Source organism: Callionymus lyra, chromosome 14 (genome assembly GCF_982586985.1).
Source record: "Callionymus lyra chromosome 14, fCalLyr1.hap1.1, whole genome shotgun sequence".
Taxonomy (NCBI): domain Eukaryota; kingdom Metazoa; phylum Chordata; class Actinopteri; order Syngnathiformes; family Callionymidae; genus Callionymus; species Callionymus lyra.
Genome location: NC_141831.1, coordinates 24,618,839 through 24,636,373, shown reverse-complemented (window position 1 = coordinate 24,636,373; position 17,535 = coordinate 24,618,839). Strand labels below are relative to the sequence as shown.

General features: G+C 44.0%; 1 protein-coding gene across 2 annotated transcripts; it reads right to left on the bottom strand.

Moving 5' to 3' along the window:
• Nucleotides 1-4,058: 4,058 nt before the first annotated feature.
• LOC148066767 (neuronal migration protein doublecortin-like) lies at nucleotides 4,059-13,240 on the bottom strand. 2 transcript variants are annotated; one of them, XR_015713341.1, is made up of 8 exons: nucleotides 13,131-13,240; nucleotides 12,017-12,430; nucleotides 9,204-9,544; nucleotides 6,321-6,423; nucleotides 5,936-6,022; nucleotides 5,441-5,532; nucleotides 4,320-5,375; nucleotides 4,059-4,244 (listed from the first exon to the last, which is right to left on the bottom strand). XR_015713341.1 is itself a non-coding variant. In XM_087807976.1 (7 exons), exons 2-7 carry the CDS (start codon nucleotides 12,375-12,377, stop codon nucleotides 5,319-5,321), a joined length of 1,041 nt encoding a protein of 346 aa, XP_087664102.1. In that variant the 5' UTR covers nucleotides 12,378-12,430; nucleotides 13,131-13,240; the 3' UTR covers nucleotides 4,059-5,318. The 2 variants fall into 2 exon arrangements, 1 of the variants encoding a protein (XP_087664102.1); XM_087807976.1 differs by having other exon boundaries at nucleotides 4,059-5,375.
• Between the last annotated feature and the right edge of the window lie 4,295 nt (nucleotides 13,241-17,535).

Genomic DNA, 17,535 nt, shown 5'->3' with positions numbered 1-17,535 from the left:
GGGAAAAATCTCTAGACTTGGGGAAATGATGTCACAACACGATCTGGAGCTTGCAATCCATGCGTTTGTGTCTTCTCGTTCAGACTATCGTAATAGTTTATTTTCGTGTCCAAACAAGAAGGAGCTGTCTCGCCTGCAGTTACAGTACCAGTGACTACAACATACACAAAAAAACATTTAAAAGTGCCAGTCCCCCCACAAAAATCCTACAGCCGCCAAACCTAGCAGCAAGAGTATGGCAGGTGGAAACTACCCAAGTGAAGCAGTCAACTGCTGTATTTTAACCGGAGCAGAGTACCAGCATGTTGATTAAAGTGGTTAGCAGGTAGAATTTCAACCCAAAACATTTAGTTGTATACGTTCGCCAAAGCAGTAAGTTATTTCTTTCTTACTTACTTACTTACTTAAAGACTCATCAAAGCAGCTAGTTGTAGAGGTTAGCCCAAAGTAGCTAGCGGCGCACTTTAGCAAAGTTGGTGATAGACAGCAGTTTTGTCAAGGAAGGAAACTTCCTTTAATTTACCCATCCCTAACTTGACTTACTTCAGTCATGCCATGCAGGGTGGGACACTCCCCTGCATCAACAGGCGACTGTCACTCTTGCTTTCTGGACCCAAGAGGCATTTGCGCCTGAAGAATGTAGAAAAGGTTGAGTGACTGCTGGTTCTCCTCTGGAAGCAGCAGAGAACTGACAGTCTGATGCAAATGCAAATCTGGTAGAGATATTCTTCTTTAGCACCCAAGGCTTATGATTGGGGTAAAGTAATCAGTTTTTAATGGAAATTACAAGTCCACACATAAAGTGATGGATGATGAAATAGTGTTTAAGAGTTCATCTACCTCATCCTAACCCCATTAACCATCCCAGTCTGTGCAATCAAAGCATGCCTGCGGGGAGGAGATGTTTTTGCTCTGACCAGACTTTCAGTGTTGTCTCCTCCTGCTCCAGATGTCTAAAAGCTAGCTTGTGTACATGAGATAAACACTGCTGTAATAAAACAAATGGAGGTAAGGCTGGGATTTGTAAGCCCCACTAACAAATCCATAACAGAGATCGATTATGGTGTTCCGCTGTGTGGTGGGACAAGTCACATACTGATCATATGTCCTCAAAGTTATTCTTAATTTACAATGATTAAAATCTCCTAAGACAGACTCTTGTGCGTCATGGCAGATAGAGACACGCTTGTGTGTGATGTCACTGATCAGACGGGAAACAGCTGAAGTGTTGGCTCACCATGCAGAACCAGAAAATGACATTCTTGGCTCCAGGTAAAGAGAACGACAACAGGAAAGCACAGCAAACACTCAGTCACTCTCTGTTCTAGGCATGCCTAAGAGGCTTTGCCTGTCAGTGTTCTTTTTGTTGAGGAGACTTATTTGGAGAGATCTAATTCCATGTGGAGATGAAGGGATCTCACCAATTTTAATCGACACACCCATAGATCAAAACAAATGCAAAAATAACTGCTTGATCAAGTGACGCTACACGACCCTGTGGATGAACTGTACGGCGGTACTATTGCTCTGCATGAAGCCATTGTTAAAATATGAATTTTCTTTAATTTCTTCATCCATCATCAGATCAACTGCTCACAAATTTGCTGGCTGCGCTAATCACTGTTTAAGCATTAAGCCAACAAGTCTCACGTGTCAAAAGTCACGTAACCTGAGTCGCTCAAGTCAATCAAATCACACATAGGCTTAGACTTCAGGAACTCGGGATTCTGGCTCGATTGGTATGCTGCTGCTGGTCCTCACCACCAGACTTTTCATCTACGTAAGCATGTTGATGAGACGACCTGGAAGACGACCTGCAGCTGGGTGTTTGCTGCTCAAGTGTCAGAGAGGAATACAATCTTTGGCATCAATTAAACTGTCATCATGTGAGTCCAGGCAGCTCATCCTAGAAAACAGTGAGGATAATAATAATTTGGCAAACTGTTTTAATTCATATTTATCTGGATTTAAAAGGTCTGATTTCATGAATAAGACCTAAACCTTGCAGAGATGTCTGTCTCCGCAGAATGATATTGAACGTCTTGCTTCTCAGTTTGATCTGCCTGATCAGATTTCATTGCTGCTCTTAAATTTTTAACTGACAGAAGTTTGTGACTAGTGATATGTCTACTGTCATCACTTCTTAGCCACTCCACAGGGCTGTGTCCTTTCTCCTTCACTGTTTATAATGCTTCACGACAGCTTCTCAAGTGGACAGCCATCTTGTAAAATGTTCTGATGACACATCCCTACATTCAGTCCTCCAAGGGGCTCAATAAGATCATGGCTGTGCACTATCTTCGTTTTTGGAATGTTGTGATGAGAACTACCTGAGCTTGAACATGTAAAAAATCAAGAAGTTAATAATTGACTTTAGGACGAGCCATACTGATCCTGAGGTGAAATGTTGAAGTCTTTCTCACCAAGATGCAGTAAGTTCCTCATCATCATGATTCTCCGGTTTGAATGGGCTTCGCTCCTCCTGCAGCAGCGCCCTGCTTCTTTCTTTACGCATACTGATGATTATCATTCTTTTATTGAAAGTCTGCCGAGGTTCTCTTTTATTTCTTGGTTTTATGTTCTTATCATCCTATTATCCTCATTCAGGAATTCTGTTTCATGCCCTCATGGGTGCGTTACATTGCACCCCAGAGGAAGACAAACAGGCTTCTGTATTTTTATATTTTTCTTATTTATTCATGACTTGTTTCTTGTTGCTTTCTCTTCTATCTCCAATTACCCATGCCAACCTGTGGTGCTGAAAGTTTTGATGCTGTATGTGTTTTTGTTGTCTATGTTTTATGGGCCTGATGCTGTAAACTGTATTGCCCTGCAGAGATAAATAAACTTGTTGGAATTGGATTGAAATTTATTGGGTAGCTCTGTTATTGCAACCTTGCTCGGTAGGACATACATTGAGACACATATAAGCCAAGGACTACATTTCAAATATATATAAATAGAAAAGCTATACTAATTACAAGAAGTGTGTAATGTGCTGAAGTACAACAAGAAAAAAAGCATGAGTCTCTAACATGTTTTAAAACGATAATTCTTACAGATGGATGCCTTCTACAACAAGCATTTCCCATAGTTCAGCAGGTTAAGATCTAGTTGCAGGATGGAAAGAACAGCTATAAACAGTAGGTGGCACTGTGGCACCTAGATAAATAAAACACAGTTTAGGTGGGTCTACAGGCACAAATGAGGGGTGCCAATGATGATTGTGACGACCTTACAACAAACTGTACAAGATTAACCTTTCCTTACAACGACGTGCAGTGAGGTCCATGGCTGGTGAGGTACTGACTTCTCTGGGATCATTACTTGTATAGTCCATATTGGTGATATGCTGAGGAACAGCAACAGACACATGTCACGTGACCCAGTTTGAATTGGATCACATTCACAAGTGATCCATGGCTCAAAGTTTTCAGTGGGCAGGGGCTTGAGATCATTTTCTAATGTAAATATTTATTTAAGAGAGAGTTTTGTACAAACAGACACATACTGATGAGTACTATAGAGGTCCAAGATAAATTTAAGAGACACTTAAACATCTGTATGAGCTCGCTCACCTGCAGCTGATGACGTCACACGATGAGCCGACCATACTCGATGTACGTGCCCTCCACTCTCCAGGTGCCCTCCGTTCGACGTCATAGGAAGGGTTTAGGCCAGCAGGAGGCGACAAGCCCGTGCTCTTGATTTTAAAGCCTTTTGTGAGAGAGTAGTCATGCAAATGTATTGAAAATCAATCTATAAAATCGAGAGTCATATTTAAATTATGTAATTATTAGTAATGTTTCAAACAAGCGAGTATTAAGTAATAGTTATTTGTAAAGCGCCGTTCTAGACCAGGATCACAAAGCGCTTGAACAATCAAAAGCAATACACAGTTAACTTAAAAAACTCTAAAAGGCCAAGACAGCATAAGACAAACACAGAAATCCCCCCAAAACATGGGACAAAGCCTGCACACATGAAAAGGTCTTAAGATGTTACTTGAAGGCATTCGCAAAATATTCCGACAGTTCAGGCTGAGAGAGGCACAACAGTGAGAGGTGGAATCAGAAGTTTTATTTGCAAAAGCAGGTGATACGACAGTGAAAACAGTTTTCAGAAAAAAGGCCAAACACGGAATCACATTGTTTGCTAAAAAAGAAAAAAGGCACCGACTGCTGCCCCCTGCTGGTGGAGGAGTCTCTGCTTGTGCAGCAGCGCCCCGCAGACGGATCGAGGCTCTGCAGTACGAGAGAAAAAACGCTGTCTTTTGTCATCTTGCGCGCGAATTGTGCCTTGCTCAGAGGTAAACCCACCTGCCTGAAATTGAACTGGTGAGAGTTCATGTACACGGCTGTGGCTGCATGACTTCAACACTGCCCTTGCTCAAGGACGCCATCAGCCAGAGACAAGAGGCGTCAGCGTGAGGAACATATTGTGTGGTCAGCAACACAATAGAAAAGACTGGATCCAGCATGAACCCTCAGAACTAGACCGTTGTCTGGCCTTGCTCATGGATTCATTAAAACACTTCTGGGAATTTAATCAGCAACCTCTAAACACCCCTGTACCCTCGACCACTGAGCAAGATGTGAACTCTTCACATACAAACTTCAGATTTGACTGCTATAGTTTCTCAAACTTGCTGTCGAAGAAAGATTGTAAATGTTTCTGATCAGACATATTCAGTAAATAAGTGGTCATGAATTGACTGATCAAATGACCGTATGGCCTTTACAGGCAACAAACATCAACATGAGAGAATGAATGATATCGTTTGTACATAGACACTAACAGATCAGGATCGTTGCTTGTAAAAATGTAAAGACTGATTGGAGTATTTATCATGGTGAGCTTTCACTGTCCAACAAACATGCAGTACCAAGAACACACAGCAGGGGTTCACTAAGCATTGATGGGGCAAATGTAGAAGCAAGAAAAGAGTTTGACGGAACTTCACGTTGATTTTTTTTACTTGTTGCAATCTTTTAAAGCAAAGATTGCGTTTTGCTTTTTTGGCTTCTGTGTTTCAAATTACATAATGACATACAGAATATTTACAGTTAAAAATATCCCCTACAACTTTTGCAGACGTCCTGCGACAACTTTGAGTAAAGAAGAAAAGTCATATTAAAAAAGTTCTGATTTGTTTTGCTGCTTAGATTATGATCGACTAATGACTGACAAAAGTGTCTATTGGAAAACCGGAGTTACAATAGTAGAGTCTTTGTTTATTGTTTAAAAAAGTGTGTTTGTCAAGCAGCAGACTTTTTTTGCGACAGGAAATGGATAAGTGAAAGTGAAGCGTACAGCCCTCACATGGACTCGCCTTGAGAGTCGTCATCTTCCAGAGAGAGTGGCAGGTACATGTCCTAAGGAGATAAACATCTTTAGACAATCCACTTGGCGATTTTTGTAAACATTTTGGTTGTGGTACCTTCTGCTTGGATCCAGGGCTGGGCGGGTTGGAGGTGGGGGAATGTTTGGAAACTGGGGTGGACAGCTGGCTGCTGGAGCCTGTCCCATTGGCTGAGTGGAGAGAACAGTGTTAAGTCTGAAGGTATAACTGACTGAAGGCTAAGAAGACACAAAGAGGAGAGTTCGTACAAACAAGCCATTTCAAATCAGCTGGAAATCCGAGCGAGTCTGGACTGTCATGAATCTACTGGTACGACTCAGAGTATTAGTATGATATGTTTGGCAGAGTTGTGGACATCTGTCTAACAGGACCTGAAAAAAAATCTAGACCAGAAGTGGAAACTACCGTGACCCTTGACTCAATATTATCTCTACACCCCCCTAGATCCTACACACTTAGCTCATCCCTGACAGTACCAACCCAGACTAAAATCAATGACCTCCTGACACACTGGTCAGTTCCACAACAGGGTCTGGTTTTCCCAGACTAGAAAATGAGACCTGCAGAACTTACTAGATTCAGCTGGAGACAGGCAGCGTCGAATGTGACTCGGAGTCTTGATGCCTCGAGGAGTCTTGCTCCCTTTCATCACTCGGCACTCTGGACATATCAGCAGATCAGTGCTAGCTAAAATCAGTTGGCTACATACTAACATGCACACAATATCACACACAGAGTTATGAAAAGGTAGATGGTGATAGCCTTCAGCAGTGGATGTGTAGAAGAGTTGACTTTTAAACGCAAGCATGGAACTAAAGGACCTTGCACCACAATCCTCCCGACTGTGGTGCAAGGTCCGGATTTTATAAAATCAGCCACAAGCTGGAGGTTAGCTTAATCCTGCCGGATCGCGTTAGTCTCCAGTCCGGACTTCCACACTGACCACCAAGTCACTGACCGTTCTCGTCCAGAGAGAAGTCGTCCTGAGCATAGCGGAACTTCTCCGGTCCACAAGCAATGAAGACGTCGTCCTCACCAAAGAAGTCCTGCAGACAGGTCACCTGCCAAAGCGTAGGAACAAGTTAGACATATTTAGTTCTTGTCGTTGATATCATGACACATAATTTTTTTATTTTACAAACAAAGGTACGTGAACCATAGACCCGCTCTGGTGACAGAACAGATTATGAACAAAATGTTAACAAGTAAACCTTGCTATTTTGCTTGTGATTATGCACCTGTCCAGTGGTCTCTGGGTTCATGTCAGGTGGACTTCCGTGTTGCTCAAATTATCACGTTAGGTGTCCTTTACTCGGACTGCACCAACATTCGTGAATGAGGAGGGGAACCAGTATGGGCCACCCGCCAGAACCTCTCGCCTCTGCGATCCAAACTGAGAGCAGAGAATGTGGGTCGGGCCCAGCAGCTGCCACGCTGGATCTCTCCACCACTTGATGTGCTACAAGTGTTCTGGTGACGCGCTGGCGAAGAATCCAACAGCTGGCCCCTCCGAATTCCCGGCAGCTAAGGATCTGAGCCGAGCTGGAAGAGCCACTCTGGCAGTCCAAACTAATCAGGTTTTTCAGCAACCCTGGGGTTAAAGACCCTTCCGTTTCCTCAAGCGGGCCCTTGGAGGATGGTTCTGATCCGGTCCGTTCTAATAGCCTAATCAGCACAGCAGCTAAAGAAGATAAAGAGATAATCCCACAGAGGGACGTAGTAATCCCAGATTTTTCCTGCAGAGTAAGGGAAGGCTTGTGGTGAGTTAGCAATTGCTGATGTCTTGTATTTTTCTCTGAAACATAATGCTAATTGAACTGATTGATGGCAATCGAAAGAAGACTTTAGCTAGAATGCTAACAAAGGTTGAGAACTGGTAAAATGCCCATTGGCCAGGCAGTAATGAGGTAATGGCATCACAGCAGGGGGTGCTGCTAAGCTCGGTATTGACTGGAATGAAAAAAGTGCTTCTAGTTCAAAAGGTCACAGAGTTTTTGCAGGTGCTGCCATGGAAACAGAGAGGTCTTACGTACTCGGCGTCAACCCTGTTGAGAATACATGTGGAATAACCCGTGATCAATGAGACGGATCTTTACCCCCCTTTCAGTAAAACCATTATCACCTCTGCGCCTCATCAATTGTCAGATCACATGACCTGAGGGAATCCAGGAGTCCACTTTTACAGTCACTTCCTCATCATCATCTTTATCATCGTGACCCTTTACTGATGAGTACCAGACTCAACCTGCAGGTCGAGTTCTTTCAGGGTTCCAGTCTGCAACCTGGTTTTCAGGAATTTTCTGACTGTAGAACAGAATCTGATCATGAGTCCGTTTCCACGGGAACAAGGTTTCAGAAGGTGGTTTGTCAGCCGAAGGCAGAACTCCCACTCACAAAATCTCATCGATTGTTCATGTTTTCTCCCACACCAGTAGTCAAAGCCAGCTAGTGTCATAGCTTTTTGTGATTATTAGTGTGCATGTGTGTTTTATGTGTGTCTGCAAGTGTGTGTGTAAATGAGTGTGTGTGTGTGCAGCTTGTCATCCTTCACCTGATCACAATTCTGCAGACTAGAGCAGTGACGGATCTGAACTGACGCATTGACCACACCCACGTCTGTGTGTGTGTGTGTAAAGTGCAGACTCAGCACCACATGCTATTGTCATTTCGAGTAGCTTATCGCCATGACAACACATCTACAGCACTTTCTTTGTCACGCAGCCTCAGTACGTGGAAACGCTAAAGCAAGATCACTGTGGTGGACTAGGTCTTCTCGCGACACAAAGAGCTGCATCCGTTTCCTCCTTGTGTCGAGTAATTACAGGAAATAAGCGATGAATGTGGGGGGGAGGGGTGCAGTCAGTGACTGTCCAGAACCAGGTCTGACTGATGAAGATGCTGAAGTCCAGACAAGGGTCTGAGATCCCTGGAAGGATACGAAAAGAACGGTATTCACAGTCTCTGTGCTAGGAGGAGGTTGCTTGGCAACCAGTCGGAGCAGCGAGGGGAGGGGCAGGTGCTGCATTAGCACGTGGTGAAACAAAGAGAGATGGAAAGCCTGCTGGGTCAGAGGTCACGTCCCATTAGAGGCTAAAACGACACAGTTTACCTCAAATTAAGCTCCAGCCTGATCTAGCAGGTCACACACCAAAAGAAAAGAGTCAAAACTGTATAACAGGAAATGGTTCTAAGTCATTTTATTTCAAGCAAGTCTGCTCCGAAAACACTGCTACAGCAGGAGGCCCATATTATGTTCTTCTGGGTCAGTCCGAGACTGCTGCTTCTAACAGAAAATATTAGGTCAATGACTTCAGTTTGTGTGTTCAGGTGTGCGTTTGTCAATGGGTGTGTGTTCTTCTTTATGCGGACTGAGGTCTGGGTTACAAGAATGGGCTGGACCTAGGTACACAGACAGGTCAGACCAAAGTTGGTGCGGGTCAGTGATGACTTTGATCTACCGGGTCATTCTCACAGACGTGACTCCACAGAAGCAGGGAGTCGCAGTGGTTTTGGAGGTTAAAAGCAAAGAAAGGAACAACGGGACGGATAAAAACCAGAGCGGTTTGCTTTGACTCTGGTGGACCGGACCTGCCCAGTCCAGCCCAGCCCAGGCAAGCCCAGCGCGGTGCGTTTGATCAGAACAAACCAAAGATGCTGAACAATTAAGTCAAGCTTAAAATGTTTGCCTTTGATGTGCTGATGACTGTTGGGACACACCTTTGTGGTCAACAGGACCTTCTTTTGATCTTGGTCACATCTTTGATCCGACTCAAATTTGTCATCACAGAAAACAACCTGGTCAGGTTCTTGTTGTGAATTCAGGTGGATGAATGTAACATACCTGTTTCCCATCCAGTGTGTAGATGCGCTTGACCACACCACTCTCCAACTTGATAGCCTCTGTAATGTCGGTCAGAACCTGCTCAAAGGAGTGTGCCGTCTTCTTGTTGAGCAGAACCCGCACAGCCTTTCGCGGCTTCACGCCGCTGCGCATCACCGTCACTAGCTTGGGTCGAACGAAGTCCTTGGTCTCCTTGGACTCCATTGCTGCTCTGGCTGCAAACGATTGCAGATTCTTCTGGTTGGCAGATGCCTTGACATTGACCGACCAGTTAGGGTTGACATTCTTGGTATAGTCCATCTTCTTGTAGATGTTCTCAGACGCACACACGTAGCTCTCTCCTGCGGGGCCAAGAACCTGGTTAGCTTGGAGAACATAGTTAAGAAACACATTGCCTGAAGAGACCTGGAACAGTTTCTCGATGATGCTGACTGCAGGAGGTGCTTTCAAGATGATGTTTGTTCATCATATAGTCTCATCTTCATCTTCCTCAAGTCACATCTTCATCACAATCTAGTCTAACCGTCATCTTTCTCCCATCACACATTAATCTTCATCATCCTCTAGTCTCACCTTCATCGTCCTCTAGTCTCACCTTCATCGTCCTCGAGTCTTACCTTCATTGTCCTCTAGTCTTACCTTCACCATCCTCTAGTCTCACCTTCACCATCCTCTAGTCTCACCTTCATTCTAATCTAGTCTCACCTTCATTCTAATCTAGCCCCACCTTCATCTTCACCTTCCTCTAGTCTCACCTTCATTCTAATCTAGTCTCACCTTAATCTTCCTCTAGTCTCACCTTCATTCTAATCTAGTCTCACCTAATCTTCCTCTAGTCTCACCTTCATTGTCCTCTAATCTTACCTTCATCTTCCTCTAGCTTTACCTTCATTCTAATCTAGTCTCACCTTCATCTTCCTCTAGTCTCACCTTCATTGTCCTCTAGTCTTACCTTCATCTTCCTCTAGTTTTACCTTCATCTTCCTCTAGTTTTACTTTCATTCTAATCTAGTCTCACCTTCATCGTCAGCGTCCTCTAGTCTCACCTTCAATCGAATCTAGTCTCACCTTCATCTTCACCATCCTCTAGTTTTACCTTCATTATAACCTAGTCTCACATTCATCATCCTCTAGTCTCACCTTCATCTTCATCGTCCTCTAGTCTCACCTTCATCTTCCTCTAGTCTCACCCCCATCTTCATCATCCTCTAGTTTTACCTTCATTATAACCTAGTCTCACATTCATCATCCACTAGTCTCACCTTCATCTTCCTCTAGTCTCACCTTCATTATAATCTAGTCTCACATTCATCATCCTCTAGTCTCACCTTCATCTTCCTCTAGTCTCACCTTCATCTCCTTCATTCCAGAGTCTCACCTTAATCATGCTCTAGCCTCACCTACATCTTCTTCATCCTCTAGTCTCACCTTCATCTTCGTCTAGTCTCACATTCATCATCCTCTAGTCTAACCTTCATCTTCTTTATCCTCTAGTCTCACCTTCATCTTCCTCTAGTCTCACCTTCATCTTCCTCTAGTCTCACCTTCATCTTCCTCTAATCTCACCTTCATCTTCTTTATCCTCTAGTCTCACCTTCATCTTCTTCTAGTCTCACCTTCATCTTCCTCCAATCTCACCCTCATCTTAATCATCCTCTAGTCTCACCTTCATCTTCCTCCAATCTCACCCTCATCTTAATCATCCTCTAGTCTCACTTTCATCTTCCTCTAGTCTCACCTTCATCATCCTCTAATCTCACCTTCATCTTCTTTATCCTCTAGTCTCACCTTCATCTTCCTCCAATCTCACCCTCATCTTAATCATCCTCTAATCTCACCTTCATCTTCCTCTATTCTCAAATCCCACCTTCATCCTCTAGTCTCACCTTCATCTTCCTCTAGTCTCACCTTCATCATCCTCTAATCTCACCTTCATCTTCTTTATCCTCTAGTCTCACCTTCATCTTCTTCTAGTCTCACCTTCATCTTCCTCCAATCTCACCCTCATCTTAATCATCCTCTAATCTCACCTTCATCTTCCTCTATTCTCAAGTCCCACCTTCATCCTCTAGTCTCATCTTCAGCTTTATTTTACTCTAGTCTCACCTTCATCATCTTCTAATCTCACCTTCATCTTCCTCTAGTCTCACCTTCATCCTCTAGTCTCATCTTCAGCTTCATTTTACTCTAGTCTCACCTTCATCATCCTCCATTCTCACCCTCATCTTCTTCATCCCCAAGTCTCACCTTAATCATCCTCTAATCTCACCGTCATCATACTCTAGTCCGACCTTCATATTCTTCATCCTCTAGTCCCTCCAGGCCTAATGTTGTACACTGGTGTGGGTTTGAAAACTTTGGTGAACCGTAGCAATCTCACCAGCGCCTCATCAGCACCTGCACTGACCAGTTACACAGAACCATCTCTGCAGGTGAGCAGACCCATCACACACGCCAAATCAAAGGTCACCAGAAATCTAGACATTTGATTCAATCAGAGATTATCAGTCTAGACTAAGATGATCAAACCTAATCTGAGTCTTGAGAATGTAATCTTATTTTCACCCTTGAATCCAGACATTACCAAACTTCTGGTCCTTGTTCTGACACTGGCAAAGTCCTGGACCTCGGAGGAAGTCAACTAAAACAGTTCCGATCAAATGAAGAGTCATTTTAAACACGTTTTAAAATGAAACCTGCGCCATGTTTTTTAACATCACAGTCTGTAACATGTTAAAGGTGTAAAAGTGATGGCACTGTCAGACAGGAAACAGTGGTCACATGACGATAGTTGCCACAGGAAGTGGACTAACCTTCCTCAAACTCATCCATGGTTGACATCTTGCGCAAGCCGTCAATGGAGAAGATGAAGCGGACACCCTGTGGCAGGTTTATGTGGTCGGCCAGCGAGCGGGTCAGATCGGCCAGCAGAGCGTCAAAGGTGCGAAAGCGGTCGTTGGCGACGGCGTACACGATGCCCTTGAAGTAGCGATCTCCGTTGCGGTAGAAGCGGACCTTCTTGGCCTTCTTCTCGTTGGTGAGCGCCTGCAGGGTGCGCGTGCGGTAGAAGCTGCAGTGTGCACTGTGCGTGGGGCTGGGCAGGCCGTTCATGCGTCCGGCACGAGGGCCGCGGGTCTTGTCCCGCTCGTCAAAGTGTCCGAAGTCCAGCTCCATGATGGTGGCTATGGTGATGTGAGAAGGTGAGGAGGTGGTGACCAGCACCGAGTCTGTTGTGAGAGAGAACAACAGGTGAGCCATTGTGTTTGAGAAAGAAAAAGTATCTTAATGAATAGCAACTGGAACACCAACCAATGAACATCAAAGACCCCTCTGAAATCCTAATACACACATGCTTCTGAACACACACATTTTTGAAAACACTAATACACAACACCACGTCTAAACATGATAATGCAGAACATTACACACAAACTCACTCTCAGACCACAGTCACATTCGGACACTAAACCGGCAGACCTTCTTTGTGCTGTGAGCTGAGCTAGGAGGGGTACTGGGGCGGGACCACCACACCAAAGTGGCTCCTTGGCTGACAAAGACCAGGTCTGATTCATCATCCTCTCTAGTGGTCAGCTTCAAGCAGTAAGTGGGACAGGGAGACGCTATATCCCACTGTGACGTCACCACGTGGACTCACACTCACACCTACAAACTCAAGGTGAAACTGCAGACCCCCAAAAATCTCTCACAAAGACCCACCATGCTGCTGCCTAAGACGCACGCGTACGTGAAGGGCGTAGACGTCACTGAAACGATGCGAGTTAAGGAGAAAAAACCGGACCCACCCACGCCCACCTGCCCACACAAAACCGGTACCTGATGAGGTCTATAAGCCCTGACAGGAACGCAGTACTGACAGGAGGGGAGACAGGTGAGACGAGAGGGAGACATGGGGGAGACGAGACTCACCTGTGTCGCTGCAGCGGTGAAGGCGTGTTTGGTGAGAAGCTGCTGCAGAGCTCACCGTCTTTGTCTGGTCCGCTCTGCTGCGTGGAGCCACTGGGTCCTAAAGACACAAGTGGACCCGCCCACAGAGGAGGGACCGACCCGGACCTCCGTCCCACACCCCCCTCGCAGGGGCGTCCAGTTTATGAGAAAATAAAATATACATTGATCGGTTTGATCCTGACAGGTCCAGTTGAACCACAGGTGAGGCGCTAAAAAAAAAGTGACAACTTTCTTCCTCGACTGGACCTGGTGAAGCAGTACCTGCTACTCCAGCACACTGACCCACTTCTCTTACTCCCGTCCCTCGGGAGGATCATGTGACTGTTCAGCTCACACCTGAAACTCCACAGACTCTGTTTTCACTCAGGGGAACTTAAGTTCTTCTGTTTGAGGAGACAAAGACTGGTTTGGAACTACAGAAGAAAAAAATTCTCACTACTAGTCCTGTGACACGGATGATCCCACGACCTGAACCTGGACCGAAAACTGAAAGTCTCTATGTGTGTCACTCCACCTCTCCAAAGTCCTTCACTCTCAGCTGTTGTGCCATTGTTCAGTGTCTCTTCTGCGTGTTAAACATAACTCACACACGGTTCAGTGACACTGAAGTCACAAGATGTGGAGAGAAACTGGATCTTCTTTGTCTGTTGGGCTACTAAACTTCATAGGATGCTTGGAAGATACGTCAGCTTCCAAATGTAGACATTGAAGGGCATCTAATGTAAAAACCCAACTCCCCTGACTCACTCACATGTATCAAATATTGAAGTCTTCCGCTCCAAGATGCAGTAAGTTTCTCATCATAGGGTGTTTTGAAGTTATTATTTTATCAAGTCCGTCAGAAAATCAACACAATAGTTGCCCTTTAACCCTGGGACAACTCATCAGAGGTCAGGAGATGCAGTACGATGAACAACAAGTGACCTCCGCTGATCAAATTGTCCTCAATGCAGTCTGGACCTGTTTTCTGGGATCCTCCTCCTGTCGGTCCAGTTGGTCATCAGAGTGACGTGCTGACCAGTGACACAGCTGGTGTCCCGGGAGGGAAGAGGCCAGAGGGGGGAGGGGAGCTGAGACGGAGGAACCGTTGCCATGGCGACGGCGATAAACAGATGTCCACTTAAGCTGACGATCAGATGCCCAGGGACACGGGCAGGGCTCCCCCCACAGGGGGCACTCATCTGCCCCCTAACCATGCAAAAATCCAGGATGGCCGACTCAGATTGGCTAATCTGACAGATCTGTTGAGTCACACTAAGATTATTGGCCAGATTAGCTAAATTTAAACTCTGATGTATGTTAGATGAAAGAAAACAGATTATGTGACATGAAAGTGACACTATAAGGAGTCGCTGTCTTAGTGCCCAGCAATGTACTGGCGACTTGTTCAGGCTGTGACCCGCCTCACGCCCCAAATAGCAGGGAATCAGTAGTAGAAAGTGGATAAATTAATATAATCTTGGTGGTAATTACTTTGTTTTCCATGTTCGTCAGATTAGCTTGTTGTTGTGGTCACAGTTTTATTTCCTCCAGATTACATGACTTGATGTGAGCCAGATTCATTTAATTAAATTAATTTGCTATCTTAATTATAAACTCCCTAATCAGAAGGTGGGCATGATGATCCAATTCTCAGCTGCTCACACGTTTAACACCTTGTTCTGTTTTTAAAGTTCTGTGTGTGTCTAAGTCATCCTTCTGTAGTCTCATCTAATCTAGACGGTCTGGTCCATAAGGGGCAGGACATCTTTGTTAAGTCTTAGCTGAAATGTCCATGTTGAGCAAGTCTGTTCACTTGGACTAACAAGGTGTACACTTAACACCTGGAGGGTTGTTTGTCCGTACAATTTGAGTATCTGTTTTCTGACCACTTCAATTAAACCAACCCCCCCTCACCCATTCACCCCCCTCTTGGCAGGACTTTCAATGGACCAACAGATTGAATCTTCCTGATCTGGACCAGAACCAGAAGTCCAGGAGTCATTTGGAGGCATTTAAATGCGACAGACTGTTTCAGATCCCACCTCTCTCTCTTCCTCCCTCTCTCTCTCTCTCTCTCTCTCTCTCTCACTCTCACTCTCTCTCTCACACACACACACACACACACGGTGTGTATTACGGGCTCGACTGTGACAGAATTGTGTAAAATATAATTTTCAGAGGTTTATATTGGCAGACCTATGAATGATGTGTACTGTATCTGTAGCACTTTAACAAATATACTGTATGTGTTCCAGTGTTTATGTGTGAATCCACCACAAAACATGCTTTTTGTTCTACCTTTAAGTATGCGTTATGACATCATGTCCACATGCCATTATTTCCACATGTGTATTGTATTGTATAATGTTTAATGTGAGTTTGAGTTTATGCCTGAAAGTAAACGGTGCTGAAGTAAAACCTGGGCCACGCAACTCATACATGTTATTTTTCTTTTCACTGAAGACATAAAAGAAGATCTGTCTGTTGACAGCATTGTATTGTTTGGGTGTGGTGACAAACAGACCCATCCAAAATGTATCTATGACTTGACACTGATTATCTATGGGATAAAATGTGAAGTTCCAGTTTTGGTTGTACAAGGTCAAGTTGATTACCTTATTGTTGGCACCAATTTTCTTATTATTAGTATTTGATGCAGGCCATGAGAGTTGATGCTGTAAATTAGTGTTTGCCAACACAAGTTTTCTGAGTGTGAGCAGTTTTGGTTGTAATTTCTTGCTCTTCAAAACAATGACATCCAGGTTGGCTCAGTGACATTACACTTTTCCCTCAACACAAACATCTGGTGTGGGAAGGTTGCATGTGATATGCCAGTTTCACAAAGGTAAGTAAGCCATCTAAATTGAGATCTAAATAAAGAGATGTTCTTGTAGAGTGGGGATCTGGGAAACGGGGAAAGGATAAGGAAAATGTTCAGAATGGTCATTTTTCCCAATGTGTTCAGCAACTACCAGTTGAGTAATTAAGTGAGTTGGAAGATCATCAGTCGTAACATCAGAAATGTTCTGCTGGATGTAAGTCTTCTGCCAGTTATTGAACATGAGATACTTTTGGCAGATATGTCATCAACTACTTGTGACTTGAGTGACTGTAAGGATATGGACCACCTTGATGATTTGTCTCCGGGACAAACTTCCTCATACACTGTGTCTAGATTGAATATACAATGGGGATAATGCCTCATCCGCTGACAGTGGCTACAGTGCCGTTTACTCCTGTATCTTCTATGTCAGTAGTTGTTTTTCCCCTAGTGCCCATCCACTTCTCTCCTTGGTCTCTTGAAATATGATTATAAAATATACCGTACTATGGCAAAACATATTTATAAACCTTTTGTGTAAAAGTAACTGATAGAAAAAATTAAATTGTTTTCTAAATATGAATGTTTTCTCCATTTATTTTGTTACAAAAAGGTAAAGAAAATCTGAAACAATAAAATGTAAAACCTTTTATTTAGGGTTAATACAATAATAAATACAAAATAAAATTGTTAGCTGTCAGAAACATATGTCTATGTTCTACTCTGACCTCTTGAGGGCTGCAAGAATACAGTCAAAGGGCTGAATTGTGGCCACCAGGCCACACTTTGACAAGGTGCTGTTCTAACCCTAGGGTTACTCCCTAGGAGTTCGGGGTGTTCATTGTGTTTTATTTTGTGGCACATGTATTCTTTCACTACTGAAATACAATACATTTGGACCCTTAAGTAACATCCATTATTTGAACACAATACATAAGGATAAAGACCATTTGCATATGCTTATATTCGCAGAATACGTATAAGAAAGTAATACCTATAAGTATAGTTGAATTACCTCCATATAGCCAATCTAAGTTAATACGTGTTGAGCATTTCGTCAGCACCAGCTTGAAAAAAATCTCTAAAGCCGACGATGCCACCATGTTGTCACGAACAGAAGGAAGAACCTGGACAACGACCGTGTTTCTTGAACTCCACCTGCTGGCGATTTATAGAACAACAACCTGTTATACTCGCCCGTCTCTTTTCCATCGAAACAACAACCATTCGAAGTCAATTAAAATTAACCTGCCGTAGTTTTATTTCTTCAGTCACGATTAATTCACACAAAAACACATACAGAGTCACAATCGATGTCTGAGCTCGAACTCGCGTTATTGAAACAACAGTAACTTCTTTCCAAGAACGTTCGAAATCAAACAATAGTGATGATGACGTAATTTCGTTAAAACGCGTCCCGAACGCACTTCGAGTTATAAACATTTTATTCGTATACACTTTACATGCACTAGTTCACAGTTGCGCTCTAACCATTCGTCCTTCCTAGCGAAAAGCAACCTTTACTTTGAAGGTCCCACAGTGACCGGAAGTGTCACCTCACAC